The sequence below is a fragment of the Ovis canadensis genome, chromosome 2 (assembly GCF_042477335.2).
Source record: "Ovis canadensis isolate MfBH-ARS-UI-01 breed Bighorn chromosome 2, ARS-UI_OviCan_v2, whole genome shotgun sequence".
NCBI lineage: Eukaryota > Metazoa > Chordata > Mammalia > Artiodactyla > Bovidae > Ovis > Ovis canadensis.
In genome coordinates this window covers 32,178,477-32,193,974 of record NC_091246.1, presented here as the reverse complement: position 1 = coordinate 32,193,974, position 15,498 = coordinate 32,178,477, and the positions used below count along the sequence as shown (strand labels likewise).

At 46.0% G+C, this 15,498-nt stretch overlaps 1 protein-coding gene across 8 annotated transcripts in view; it reads left to right on the top strand.

The window, feature by feature from the left end:
• DAPK1 (death associated protein kinase 1) overlaps positions 1-15,498 on the top strand; it is a 206,902-nt gene that overhangs the window by 156,729 nt on the left and 34,675 nt on the right. For all 8 annotated transcript variants that reach the window (XM_069573905.1, XM_069573902.1, XM_069573906.1 and 5 more), the window contains exons 14-18: positions 220-318; positions 1,763-1,861; positions 2,752-2,949; positions 4,543-4,740; positions 9,545-9,643. In XM_069573905.1, the coding sequence (XP_069430006.1) occupies positions 220-318; positions 1,763-1,861; positions 2,752-2,949; positions 4,543-4,740; positions 9,545-9,643 (693 nt within the window). The remainder of the gene's footprint in view (positions 1-219; positions 319-1,762; positions 1,862-2,751; positions 2,950-4,542; positions 4,741-9,544; positions 9,644-15,498) is intronic.

Genomic DNA, 15,498 nt, shown 5'->3' with positions numbered 1-15,498 from the left:
TAGAAAGCTCACTTATCCCTTTCACCCAGCTTTCTGGAATGTTCATGTCTTACATAACCTTGGTCCCTTTGTCAAACCAAAAACTGAAGTGGGGTTTTATTCCTCTTGGGAGTTGCTCCTTTGGCGTTTGCCATCACATAGAAAAAGAAATATACCAACTGAGTGATGTGTGTGTTCAGATCCATCTGAGAGCGTGACTCTGCCTTGGTTTTTGTACAGGGTGGATCCAATGCCATCTACTGGGCCTCTCGGCATGGCCATGTAGATACCTTGAAATTTCTCAGTGAGAACAAATGCCCTCTGGACGTTAAAGACAAGGTAAGGCCACTTCTCTTCTTATGGAAAGTGATAAAAGACTGCATTTGAGTGTCGGCATGCCATCTGCATCATGACCCAAAAAATAAGGATTCGGGACCAAAATCTTCCTACAGAAAATTTAATTTAGAAGTTTCTTTTTGCTGGTAACTTGGTCTAACATTAAAACCTGATTTTAGCTGAAATATGCCAACTGGTTGTCATATTATGTGAGCAGTGAACTGTCTTCCTCGTAACATGAAAACTCAAAAGTTCTGCTAGAAGGACAACCAGAAAGTGGCCCAAGTCCTGGTCCTCTTCCCACCTCGCCATGTGCATGTCTCTTTACTATCCTCTTCCTCTTTGACATGACTGACTCTGCTGACTTTGACCACTGGTACTAGAAGGGGTAATGAGACAGTGCAATTAAAGTTAAGGCTTTGGGGATAAAAATATTATAAAAAAGTATTAACTTAGGGAGATACCCTGCTTTCATACACCATGTTTCATCCAGTCCACACAGTACTCCTGTGAATTAATGGCAGGGCTGGGACTTGCACCTAGGGTTCCTACTCTCTCATCTGTATGTATTCCACCATGTATGTAACCCTTCTCTGCTTCTGATACTAGCAGACTGATTCGTTATATTCAGTCAGGGCTGTCACATACAGTTATATAGATTGTGCCCTGTACCATATCTAAGGGATAAGGGATGACATTCACATTCCATGTTCAGTTGCTCAGTCACGTTCACCTCTTTGCAACCCCATTGATTGTAGCCCATCAGGCTCCTCTGTCCATGGAATTTTCCAGGCAAGTATACTGGAATGGGTTGTCATTTAAAGACATACTTTTATTATAGCAGTTTTATGTCAGGTGGCAACAAATATCTCATTCTGTTTTAGATCAGTTTATTCTGACAGTTTTATGGCAGATATAAGTAAAAATATCTTAAGAAGTTACGTCTATTACTAATTCACAGAATATATTATTGTAGGGACTAATGGTAATATTTATAAAAATCTCTGAGGATGTAAGAAATTATATTCTAAACATAGACAGTGAAATCAGAAACTTGCTAGTAAATAAAACCTTGTGTTTAAGTAATTTAATGTTAAACAAGGAATTTTGTGTTTTGAAAAAAAGTCACATAGCTGGAAGCATCAGTATATGAAGATTAGGAACATCCGTCACGGAAAACGGAATGGACTCTCACTTGGTGGGGTGGGTAGGGCTGGTGCTTTACACACGAGAGGCCAGGTGTATGAGTGTAACAGTAGCAACATGGTGGACACCCCAGGCAGGGTCCCTGGCCCAGTCACCAATGGGGCATCTGGCCTGAGGACAGGCACTGCCTCAGAGGAGGACATGGAGCCAGGCGTGTGTGGGAGTGGGCCTCCAGTCCTGTGTGTTCTAGTCCCTGGAGACGATTCTCGGGGCTCTGAATCTCTGGCTGTGTCTTTTGCAGTCTGGAGAGACAGCCCTTCATGTGGCAGCTCGCTACGGCCATGCTGATGTGGTTCAGTTACTGTGTAGCTTCGGCTCGAATCCCAACTTCCAGGACAAGGTGGGTCACGGCAGCTGGCGCCCCCACTTCTTCCTACTCTTTGCATGGATGTGCAGACAGCCAAATGATAGGCTTGAGTACTTTGGAAGTGCATCCAAGTTAGATTTTCTGCTTAAATTACAGAGGGCAGGGACTCAGACAAAAGCACTGCCATTCATTCATTCATGAATCCTCTGAACAACCCTTCAATTCTCATTTTACAGATGAGGAAACTGAGGCAGAGAGAGGTTCGGGAAATTGCCTAAGATAGCAGAGCTCGGTAGTGGTGGAGCTGGTGCTCAAACCCACACAGACTGGTTCCAGAGTGTTCATAACTACTACAGTGTAACAGCCTCTTATGGACAGATATCTATGTGTCTGATGATGTTGGTATGAATATGTAGACCTGATAACCAGTCCTTGTTGTTGAAGCATGGTTATCTTGGCCCTTTCTCTGCCAGAGCAATAATCCATTTATGTGACTCACCGTTCTGCTGTGTTCATGACAGGAATCTTGAGACAGGTTTGTTAGAGGAGTTCTTGCTCAAAGAAATCCGCTCCCTCTGTTAGTAATCACAAATGAAGTAAACTATTGCACTTTCACAGGAAAGATGCTATACATCCACACACACAGGGGCTCCATTGTTCAGAAGAGCTGAGCCCATGCATGGTGCCAGTGGGCTCTGCAAAGTCAATTGTCAGTAAATTGCTGGAGAAAGCTGAACTTGAATTAAGGAAAAGCATCAGACCCAGCCCATTATTTCATGTTAATGTTTTGCTCCAATAGCTACAAGCCCTTTCTCTCCACTGCCTTGTGTTTGCTGCCAAATTTGGTTAGGACTCTCACCATGCCTGTACTTTCTCTCATCTTGTTGCATTCTCCTCTTCTCTGTGCTTCTTTCCTTGGCCAGGAAGAAGAAACCCCCCTGCACTGTGCTGCCTGGCACGGCTATTACTCTGTGGCCAAAGCCCTTTGTGAAGCCGGCTGCAATGTGAACATTAAGAATAGAGAAGGCGAGACCCCCCTCCTGACAGCCTCTGCCAGGGGCTACCAAGACATCGTGGAGTGTCTGGCTGAGCACGGAGCCGACCTTAATGCATCTGACAAGGTGCTTTGTGGGTGAAAGTATCCCACTTGCTGAAAAGTCATCTAGTGGGGGCTACAGGGACCACAAGACTTCTCAATTCGTTTACCTAAAATAACTTAGATGCAACAAGTTGTAATTATCCTTTCTCTTCTCCAGTCTAAAGATTCCGTGACTCTCGATTCTGTTTCATAATTAATGTTCATTTGTGGGATGCAGCAAAATTTATGAGATGATCAAATAATTCAACTCTATTTTATTTTTAGCTTTTTTAGCTTTGGAGCAGGTACAGCGGTGATCATGGAACCCAAGACAGATCCTCATTTAGGACTGAAATTGGCAACGCACTATTGATTGTAGATAGACAAAGAAATAGGTGGTTTATTTACTTCCATCACCTGCTGTTTTGTAGAAAGACAATAAACTATTCTTACTTGTTTGATAACAATTCTAGACTAGGTTTCCCTTCTTTAATTAAGCAAATTCAGCATAATCTTTTCTTATTGTGAACCTATCCTGCAGTGAAACTGATGCTACCATCCATGGTGGTTTTGGCACACTGGTTCACTTAGTCACTGCCCTCTGTGGAGTATTCTCTTGGTACAGAGCAGCGGTTCTCAAGTGGGCAGTGACCTTGCCCCCAGGTGACATTAGGTAGTGGCTGGAGACGTTATTTTGGGGTTGTCACAACCAGGATAGGGTGTCTAGAAGATAAAGACCAGCAGCTCTGTTGAACAGCCTGCAATTCCTAGGACAGGCCCCAAATGTTAACAGGGCTGAGGTTGAACAACCCTAGAATAGATGAGTTAGAGAAATGCTTCTAAGCTCCCTCTACCGAGCTCCTAAAACTCAGCACTTATCTTCATCAGGGGCTTTACAACAGGGAGAGTGAGTTCCCAGGCTGGTGCTGCGTGGGTGCAGAGGTTAAATATGTTATATTTGCTTCTTAGGGCTTCCCTGCTGGCTCAGTGGTAAAGAACCTTCCTTCCGATGCAGGTGACATGGGTTCAGTCCCTGGGTTGGGAAGATCCCCTGGAGAAGGAAATGGCAACTCACTCCAGTATTCTTGCCTGGGAAATCCCATGGACAGAGGAGCCTGGTAGGCTACAGTCCACGGGGTCACAAAAGAGTCAGACACAACTTGGTGAGTAAGCAACAACAGTTTGCTTCTCATCTATGTGATAGCATGTCACCTCAGCTTTCTCAGTTTCTCAGAGTAAAGAATAAAACAATAAACTCTACTTACGAAGTTAGTAAAGATTACTGAGCAAATGTTTTCCAAATACTTGTTAAAACAGGCCACTGGAGAACCAACAATGACTTAAGTTCTATGAATTCAGACACAAGAAAGACTGTGGTGTCTTCCTACCTGAATGTACTGGCCAAGCCTAGATTAATTAAACTGATGGTCAGCTCAGACCGTGATTATTCAGAGTGAGACATGTGGGGCCTCACCTCAACCCTGCCAGGAATAAAGTTTGCGGTTTTTAATCCTCCTTCAGGCTTTGCAATAACGGTCCCATTGCCGGTTAAACCTGACCCAGTGAGGCTAGAAAGGCAACCAGCCAGTCTCACATGCCCGGTCAAAAGTGCTCACGGCCCTGGTGTTTGTTACAGGATGGACACATTGCTCTACATCTTGCCGTGAGACGATGTCAGATGGAGGTCATCCAGACTCTCATCAGCCAAGGCTGTTCAGTCGATTTCCAAGACAGGCATGGCAACACCCCCCTCCATGTGGCCTGCAAAGATGGCAACGTGCCGATTGTGGTAGCCCTCTGTGAAGCCAACTGCAATTTGGATCTCTCCAACAAGGTAAAGCTGGAGGGAAGATCTCTGCACAGTCCATCCATGTCTCTGTGTCTACCTGCTTCTGGGTTTGGGCCAAATTTCTGTCTTCACTGTTCAAAGTCAGTATTGCTTTTATGGACCTGTTCTTTTTCATAGGGCTCTCCACTTTAAGTGTATTTTGCATATGACTTTTTAATAATTTCCTATAGTTTATTAATTTAATAAATTGTTCAATAATAATTTAATTATTAAATAAATATTATATAGGAAATTATTTAATTTCCTATAGACTTAATAGTCTATTTAATAATAGTCACAGAAAAGTATTACATTAATATTTCCGGCTGAGACTGGCTTACCATTTATAAGCATCTAGAAAGAAAGTGGAGAAGGCAATGGCACCCCGCTCCAGTACTCTTGCCTGGAAAATCCCATGGGTGGAGGAGCCTGGTAGGCTGCAGTCCATGGGGTTGCTAAGAGTCGGACACGACTGAGCGACTTCACTTTCACTTTTCACTTTCATGCATTGGAGAAGGAAATGGCAACCCACTCCAGTGTTCTTGCCTGGAGAATTCCAGGGATGGAGGACCCTGGTGGGCTGCTCTATGGGGTCACACAGAGTTGGACACAACTGAAGTGACTTAGCAGCAGCAGCAGCAGCAGCAGAAAGAAAGAGAAGGAGGGAGGGCGGAGGAGAGAGTGTGTGTGTATTTTCTCTTCCTGGAGAAGAATCAAAGAACATGGTACAAATCAGGGCAGTGAGTCTTCAGAAAAACACCTAGTGAGTTATATGATTGAAATTCCTAGAACCGGATTTCTCTAGTTTCCCCCATTTGGGAGTTTTATGGTTTTATCTTTCTTGTGCTAAATACATTTGGTAAGACTAAGGGGATACTATCATTTGGTGAATGATAAAGAAATTAAAACCCCCATATGTTGACTTCTGGAAATTCTAGAAATTAGCTAACACCTTCTCTTTTCCCTGAATGCCATCTAGATTTTCATTTACCAAGCATGGTAGAACAGTTGGATAGTCATATGGTTTCAGCTCTGTAACTGTATGAAAGGCAAGCACTATTCTGTTACCATTATGTTAAAAACAAAGTCTAAAAAAAAAAATAATAAATAAATAAAATAAAGAGATCTTAAAAAAATAAAAAATAAAAACAAAGTCTAAGTAGAATTAATTTTGTAATTTCAGGAAATATTTGTTTATAAGTGGCAGACATGATAGCAGCAGAATTTAATATGGTTTGTTTAAGGTAAAAGAATAACTGAAATACCTGGAAAAATATGCTTCTACCAAAAAAAAATTCTTCTTGCATATTATGTGATTAATTCTAATAGAAATTGAAATAGGTAATCTTCATATTCTGGAAATATGAAAAGGCAGTATCCTAAGTCCTAGCCATCAGCTGCTGGTTGCTTGCTTAGTTTATCCTTTTCTAATCTTGCCAAGTCAGTTATATAAGCGGCTTAAGGAAGAAACTAAATGTAATATAATATTAAGCAGCATCAAGAGGTTGGCTTTCCTTCCAAGAGTCTTTAAATGAATAAAAAGCAGCTTTAGGGACCTCGTGGCACTCATTTGAATGGCTGTGACTTGGCCGTTGTACGTGGTGACTTGGTGGGTCTTGCACCTTCAGAAGAGCTGGTGTCGGCTTGTTTTTCACTTCCATTTTTTTGTTGCTTATTTTAGGAAAGATGATGAGGTCTATAGAGGAACTTAAAAAATGTGCAGAAAAGTAAGAGAAAGGCCTTGCTTCCCCAGAAAGCATATCTGCCTTTACATGGACTGACCCTGATAGCGTGGCCACGGCACAGTGACAGCCACGCCGCCCAGGCAGACTGTCACTCCTCTCCGTGCCCTGCCGTTTCCTCCCCTGGATTCCATTCCCCCAGAGACACACGCGGCCATTCAGATCCTACCCCTGTCACCAGCATGTGACAGGAGCTTGTCACAATTTCTGACAGTCACTGCAGTGAAACAGGCATTTCTCTATCTGCATTCTTCTCATGTGAAAATCGGGAGACCGGCTATTTAACTCGGCTGTGTCGGGGAACGTGGAAGAAGAGAGGACCTGGACGATACAGAGAGCACACCCTTAACCCTTTGTTTTCTTCTGGATTGCCTCTTCTGATCAGCAAAGGGAGAAAAGGCATGTTGACACGTGTACAGGTGTGCACACACACACACACAGATGTGCACACACACCCAGGATCCTGCCCGAGAATTCCGTGCCTGCCAGGTACTGATGGACGAATGCCTTTTTCTGACAGCACTGTGCCAGGTGCGATGTGAGGGGGCTGGGAGGTGGGCAGCAGGGAATGACTCTTGTCCTCAGGCTGCTTGCAGACAGACACAGGGACATTTCACTATAAGAGCGTCTCATGTTATAACCACTACTGTGATAGAGACACTGGCGCTCCAGAAGCATGGGCATCTGGACACTAAAGAAACTGGGAAAAGCTGTTCAGAGGTGATTATTTTAAATGATTGGGATTTGGACAGATGGAGAAGAGGGGAAAAGCGTATTTCAAGAAGAGAGAGGCAGCCAGGAAGGGGAGTTGAGTCCAAATGGTGAAAGGCCTTGAATATAATGTTAAGGAGTTTGAGTTTTGTTCGGTCAAATATTGGAGGCCATCAAACTGTAAACCCTCCTAGTCTTTTATTCATTCTATGTCTCTTCCTTGACCTTTTTCCCTTCTATAAAACTATGCATCTTGTTACCTGGGACTATCTTCCTCACACAGAAATCCAAACACTTCCTCCAAAGCTTCCAAACCAACTCCTTACTTTTCACTTTAGCTCTGGGGTATTTGAAAGCTTCATATCTGTTTTCTAAATGACTCTAGGAGTGAACAGTAAACAAAACATAAATATGCACACACACTGCAGCATTACTTATAGTAGCAAGAAATGGAACCACCCTAAGTGTCCATCCTCAGCAGGCTAACTAAATAAGTTATGATATATCTAAATATTGAATATTATTCAGGTATCTGAAAGAATGTAATAGATTTCCTTATAGACGTGGAAAAGTATTCAGTCTGTTGTCAGATGAATAAAGCAAGTTGACAGAATGGAAGGTGGAATATGATTATGTCTTCACTTTTCAAATTATTTCTCTCCACTTAATGAATTCATAGAGAAAAGCCTGGAAGGTTTGCGTGGGGCTAGCTCTGAGTGGGGGAACTTGGGGGAACGGAAAGAAAAGACTTCATTTTTCTACTGTGTATCCTTCTATGTTGTTTGGACATTCTAAATGAGCATGTGTTAACTTCTTAACAAAAACCTACATTTATTTGCACATAAACAGAGATAGCCAAACTTGCTCAGTTCATAATTTCCATTGTGTAAAGTAATTTATTTTTTTCTGGTTTCCCCCGAGCAAATGAAAAACCTTAAGTTCCAGGAGTTCCTTGGTAACCTAATGGTTAGAATTCTGGGCTTTCACTGCCATGGCCAGGTTCAATCCTGGTCAAGAGCTGAGATGCCGCAAGCTGTGTGGCACAGCCGACAAAGAAAAAAAAATCGTTTAAATACCTTTGTTGCTGTTCAGTCACTCAGTTGTGTCCGACTCTTTGCGACCCCGTAGACTGCAGCACTCCAGGCTGCTTAAGTTCTGTTTATTAAGTTATTCAACCCAAACAACCTAATATTTCAGGAGCTGATGGAACAAATGATTCACATAAATTGAAAGAAAGCTATTTTTTTTTAAATTCTCAATTGACCACAGTTGTATACTAATGGTAGGTGTGTGCTCATTGGGAACCTTCAGAAATAGTCACAGAAAAGTATTACATTAATATTTCCTGCTGAGACTGGCTTACCATTTACGAGCATCTAGAAAAAGAGCAGAGAAGGCAATGGCACCCCACTCCGGTACTTTTGCCTAGAAAATCCCTTGGACGGAGGAGCCTGGTGGGCTGCAGTCCATAGGGTCGCTGAGAGTCAGACGTGACTGAGAGACTTCACTTTCACTTTTCACTTTCATGCATTAGAGAAGGAAATGGCAACTCACTCCAGTGTTCTTGCCTAGAGAATCCCTATTTAAACCTTGGACTCTTTAAAGGTGTCCAACAAGCACACACCTTTCATTAGTACACAACTGACTCTTTAAACCTTGGACTCAGAGTGGACACCACCACCCCTATATCCTGTTCTATGTGGATCTTCACAAGATACCTGCTTTGTATCACAGTCACCGCCAACCCTGTGCAGTGCATACGCAATGTCACTAAAAGGAAGGCAGTCCCAGCTAATTTGAGACACTGAACTGCCTGAAGCTAGTAGTTTCCCTGGTGTCGGAACCTGCTGGTTCCATCAAAAATTTAAAGTATTCCTCAACACCCCCTTGAATACACTGCAGTGCCCCCAGATACCTTGGCCCATGGTTTGGGAGCCGTAGGCAATCAAAAATGCTGGGTATGGCCGTGGCGTTTCACCGCATTAGAGCATCTTCACTTTCTGTCCTTCCATGCCTTCTTCCCTTGCTGTCTCTAAATCTGAGCCACAGTGCAAATTTTTCTGGAACTTTGGGGCCTTCAGCCCTGACTCATGCCTCCTTTCTTCCAGCACAGCAGGAGACTTAATTTAGTTATTTTATGATAAGCCTCCCACTCTTTCAGCCTTTGAAGTTTTATTTTAAAGTCACTCTGTTAGCTGAGAAATACTTGAAAACATTTTGTTTGGCTTGCCTCCCCAAGGAGATGGCAAGTTTCTGGAGAAAGGAGACCTCGCCTCCTATCTCTTCCTGGTCCCTCCACACATGTCATCCTCGGCAGCAAGGGTGAGGTCTCTCCCGGGTCTTTTTGTCTCCTGCAGTATGGACGGACGCCTCTGCACCTTGCCGCCAACAACGGGATTCTGGACGTGGTCCGCTACCTGTGTCTGATGGGCGCCAATGTGGAGGCGCTGACCTCGGTGAGTAGCCCTCTGGCAGAAGAAAATGACTGCCAGTGTCTCAAGCCTCGAGGGCACGAGAGGGAAGGTATTGCTTGGCAACTGCACTGCAAAGCAGACAGGCTGCTATTAAGCTCCAGCTCCTCCGCAGGCAGTTATGTAAACATCTGCCCACACAAACCCAGGGTAAGATCTTGTTAATGCCTCATCCTCTTCTTTCCCCAGACCCACACTGCCGGGAACACCTGCTGTTTCCCACTGGCCTTTTCGTTTCCTGTGTTATACAACAGGCCTTCATGTTTTGTATTAGCTTGTGTGTTTATCTTTTCTAAGTGTGCCCCCTCCACTGTGGGGGACTGGAGGGGCCATGGGCTTTCAGAGAGGGAAGAGGAAGGCCCCTCAGTGTGGGGGGAGCAGGTGACAAGAGCTGTCCTCTCGTCTTTGAAAGGTCTGGCTTTGCTCTTAGGCCTGCATGCGTGCAGTAGTGTCCGACTCTTTTGTGACCCTATGGACTGTAGCCCGCCAGGCTCCTCTGTCCACGGGATTCTCCAGAATACTGGAGTGGGTTTCTGTGCCCTTCTCCAGGGGATCTTCCCAACCCCAGGGATCTAACATCTCTTATGTCTCCTGCATTGGCAGATGGGGTTTTTTTTTTTTTTTGCCTTTTTTTTTTTTATCACTAGCATCACCAGGGAAGCCACAGCATATTTTAAAATAAGGTTTCTTTAGTTTCCCCTCTTTAGTTTCACTCCTGACACTCCCCATTCCAGACGTGGTACCTCCCTGCAGAAGAAACCCTTTGATCCTCATTTTGAGGATACTAGAGAGGAACCAGACCCATTGTTATGTCTGCGGATGAGATAAGGTTGCTGTTTTACAGCTGCAGTGAAACATTATCTTTTGAGCTGTTTCTGGCCTGGCAGTGGGTTGAGTCTCCACTGGCTCATGTGAGAGATTCCTAAAACTCACAAGAGCTTTGCTAACACAAACTGTTTCTTTAGAGGAGACCCACTGGAGTTTTAAAATATGGGAGCTAACCTTGGGAAAATCAGGGATCTGAAGCTGGAGAATCATACAGGGGATGGCAAACTGTGGACCACAAACCAAACTCAGCCTGCTGCCCACTTCTGTTAATAAAGTTTTATTGGGACATTGCCATGCCTGCTGTTTACATATTGTCTGCAGCCATTTTCACTCTTCAAGGGGAGACTTGAGCAGTTGCAGCAGAGACCCCAAGGCCCTCAGAGCCCCAAATATCTGCTCTTAGGCCCTTTACAGAAAATGGTTGCTAACCCCTGGCCTAGGGCATTGCCTCCCTGGTGGCACAAATGTGACAAGAATGTCATTCCCTCCCCACAAGCAGGGGGTCTGTTTTCTGCAGTGTTGAGCCCTGAGCTGGGCTCCTCTGCAGGCCCAGTGATGACCAATGCTTTACCTGGGACTGGACTTTCTTAGGGCACCTGCTCGCCCATCACAAGCCCACCCACAGCCACCTATGAACCTGATGTGCCATTATCAAACTTTCCCCAACCATGTCTAGGCACTCAGTCTAGTTACTCCACAATAAAGCACTTATATACATTTTTACGAGAAGAAATTTTTTTTTTTTACAGATATTGCCTCATAAAAAGTAAACTGTTGACAATGGCTGTGAAGATGCCAGCAGCTGCTCCTGCCAGCCTGGCAGTGTGGGTCAGGGTCTTGGGCCTCTGATGGGTCCTCAGGCTTCTCCATGACCTCTGTGAAAGTGAAGTTAAAGTTGCTCAGAAGTTAAAGTGTCTGACTCTTTGCAACCCCATGGACTGTAGCTTGCTACACTCCTCTGTCCATGGAATTCTCCAGGCAAGAATATTGAAGTGGGTTGCTGTTCCCTTCTCCAGGGAATCTTCCTGACCCAGGAAGGAATCAAAACCAGGTCTCCTGCATTGCAAATGGACTCTTTGCCAGCTTAGCTTCCAGGAAAGCCCTGACCTCTGTGAGGCCACAGTTGTCTCCCCATGCCTTCCCCACAGCAGCTGCCCCCCAGCCTTGGGCTCGCCCTCTGGAGGCTCTCAGGTGTACCTCCCCTCCCTGCCCACCCCAGCTCACTGCAGATGCTCTTCTTGGTCCTGCTAGTCCACTTCCTGGGGGCTCCATTGTTTATTCATTCAGCAGATACTGAGCACACACTGCACACCAGACAGACAGGGAACACAGTGGGGCCGCGATGGGCGAGCTGGCCCTCCCTTGAGAAACTTCCAGTCTAGTGGGAGAGTCAGAACCAAGGGTCACAGCAAGGGTCACAGTGAATATGCAGCTACAGAGTGGGACCTGAGCCAGTTGGGAGCCAGGGTCCCCAGGGGTTTCCAGAGGTCAGGAGCACTCCTCAGAGAAAGAGGAGGACAGTCTGAGCCCAGAAGAAGGGCTGTGGGCTGGAGCAGGGGGATGACAGGGCTGGATGTGCATGGCCTCCCCAGCAGGCACAGTAGAAACCACGCTGGCTCCACACAGGAAGGGCGTTATCATGGAGATGCCCTGATGCAGGCCTAGGCTGGCTCCATAGAAGGACAGTGGCTGCCTGTGTCATTCCAAACTTCCTAGTAGCCACATCTGATGGGAGAAAGACAGGAAGTCAGTATCAGTCAAATACTAAAAGTAATATATAAAGTAATATATTTCATACATAATATGCCAAATATTATCATTTTGACTTGTAATCATTATTTTTAAATTACTGAGATATGTCCGGTTCTCTGATTTAAGTCTTCAAAATCTGTCTGATTTAAGTTCTCTGGTTTAAGGCTTCATCCACAGCACGTCTTAGCTCCACATTTCCAGCCCGCCCCAGGAGCTGCATGGGGAATGGAAAGTGAAAATGAAAGTGCTAAGTCACTCAGTCGTATCTGACTGTGACCCAATGGACAGTAGCCCACCAGGCTCCTCTGTCCATGGAATTTGGCCACCACGTTACAGACAACACCCTCCAGCCCATTTTGTCAGTGGGCTTTTCTCCTCTGCCTGAAAGCACCGTTCTTCCCAGTCAGCACCACAGCCCTCGACCCTACAGCGCCCCCTAGCTGCTCCCTTTCCTCTCCCAGCCTGTCCTCAGCCCGGATGGCCGGGAAATCTTCAGATTATCTGGTTCTTTTTCCTTGCTTCCCACTTCTCCTCTACCCGCCACAGTCTGTTGCCGAATCCCTGTGACTCAGCAGAGGGAGTCACCTCGCTTTTTTGGTCGTGTTATTTAGTCACTAAGTCATGTCTGACTCTTTGCGACCACATGGACTGTAGAGCCCACCAGGCTCCTTTGTCCTTGGGATTTCCCAGCAAGAATCCTGGAGTGGGTTGCCATTTCCTCCTCCGGGCGATCTTCCTGACACAGGGTTCGAACGCATGTCTCCTGCTTGGTGAGCAGATTCTTTACCACCGAGCCACCTGGGAAGCCCTCAAAACTTCTTTGTTGTAAAATAAAACAGATTTTCTTTTTAAGAAAGGACAGGAACAAAAGAACTTGGTGAATTTGACAAAGGCCTTTGTAGCCCTATTGAGATCAAAAAATAGAACTTCAGAGGCCACCCCAAAAGCTCCCAGTGGCCTGTCCCAGCCACAGTGCACCCCAACCCCCCACCCCAAGTGTGAGCCCCACTCTGACTTTGTAGTTCTCTAAGCATTTCCTTCCTTGCCTTTCTTTGATGTCTTTCTCACCTATGAGCCAGCAGTCACATCTAGTTACCTCTTCAGGACATGGTACTTCCTTGACACCCACCCCTGCCTTAGATAAGAAAATCCTACGTGCCCTCCTTCCCCTCCCACCTCTGCTGCCCTCCTCCAGCTCTAGGTCTTCTTGCTGCTGCTCCACCCCACCTGGCCAGCTGCCCTCCCTCTCCCTGCCCTCTGCTCCCCTCAGAAGCCCCATGGCTGCAGCTGTACCTGGGAACTCAGACCCGCATCCAGTATCTGCAGCCCTGTTTGGCTCCTGAGCACTGGGACCAAGCCTTGCTATTTCTGCCGCCTCAGGGCCTTTGCACTTGCTGTTTTGTTGGTATTTGTTTTTGTTTTCCTTTTGCAAAACTTCCTTGGGTATCCAAATGGCTTGCTCTCTCACCTCCTTCAGGTTTTGACTCAAATGTCACCCTCTCAGTGATGCCAGGCTCCTAGACCACTGTGTATGACAAGGAAGGCAGAGAGTGCTGGGCTCACTTGTGGGCCAGCTTCAGAGCTGGCACCTTGCTTAGCATGGGACTGGGATGAGGAGATCTAGCTCCTACACCTTTCCTTCTTGGACAGAAAGCTGGGGAGGGGGACGTTGGGGACACTCTCAGCTCTTTCTTCGTTAATTACTGCTGCTTGCTTTTTCTGCTCATGGTGCTTGATTTGTTTTTCCCTAATCGACTCAAGAACCTATACAGTAGAGTGTCGTTTCTCATCTCACAGATGAAGAAACCCAGGTTCTAGGAGGCCAAGTGACTGACCACACAGTCTGGGAGGGACGGAATCTGAATTAAACCCGGGTCCTTCTCACTCTAGAGTTCAGCCTCTTTCCAAACACTGGCAGAATTCTTTTGGAAGCTGAACAGTGTCCTTTAGAGCAATACTCTTTGCAAACTGTAAAGTACCAGGCAAACATAAGGAAGTATTGGTGGCAGTTTTCCTGTCATTTGCGAAACTTGACAGTGGAGAATAACTTCGCCAGTGAACAAACATCCTGTGTCTGTGGCTGTGCAGGTCTAAGGCCTTTGAGAGAAATCTATGATCAGTCACAACAGAAGACAGATTTTAAGGTGAGGCTCAGATTTCTTCCAACTAAGGCAATGATTCCAAAACCTATTGGAACCATTGCCTTAGTTGGAAGCCATTCTATTGGCTGCAAAATAGAATCACCTGGGAGGGCTTAGAACCCTGATGTCCAGGTCACACCTCAGAAAGGTGGAAGCTGAGTATATGGGTGGGAACCTGGCAGCAGAAGTTCTTAAAGACACCAGTGATTCCAGGGTGCCATGAGATTTGAGAAGTAAGGCCTGTGCTTATCATGTCAGTAAGGACCTAGACAGCTTGGTATGACCCCCTTGTTTGGATGCGGTGTCCGACAACTTACCTCATTCACCCCAAAGCAAACTAGAAGCTTCTGTCTGCCCACTGGGGCCACTGCAGGGCTTGACAGCGGGGAGTGGGCAGAGAGAGGTGGGCAACATGAGTGTAGGGCACGCCTCCCAGGAGCACCCACCAGAGCTCCAACCACAGCCTACGACCATACTTCTCAACTTGGGCAGTTTCACTGCTCGGGAAACATTTGGCAATGTCCAGAGACACTGGACTTCCCTTGTGGCTCAGATGGTAAGGGGCTTCCCTTGTAATTCAGATGGTAAAGAATCTACCTGCAATGTGAGAGACCTGGGTTCGATCCCTGGTTGGGAAGATCCACTGGAGGAAAGCATGGCAACCCACTCCCATTATTTTTGCCTGGAGAATCTCCATGGACAGAGGAGCCTGGTGGGTTACAGTCCATGGGGTCGCAAAGAGTGAGATATGACTGAGCGACTAAGCACGGCACAGAGACACTGGGTTGGCACAGCTGGTGCAAGGGAAATCTGCTGGTGTCTAGGGGTGGAGGCCAGGGTACTGCTTGACATCTCACAGTGTACGGGACCGCCTCCCATGGCAGGGAATTGTCCCGGCCAGAATGTCAGCAGTGCCAAGGCTGAGGTGATGTGATGGTTGGGATTGTGACCTGGGCTGCGAGATTGGCAGGTGTGCTGTCGATCAGATCCGGGCATCCCCCAGCTTCCTCAGGAATGGTACTTGAACTGTCCCTAGTAAACACTGACAGGTGGGCCAAAGGCTGCTTAGGCTTCTCATTTAAGAAATATTGCTTTTATTTCTTTGGAAATTGCTTCTCC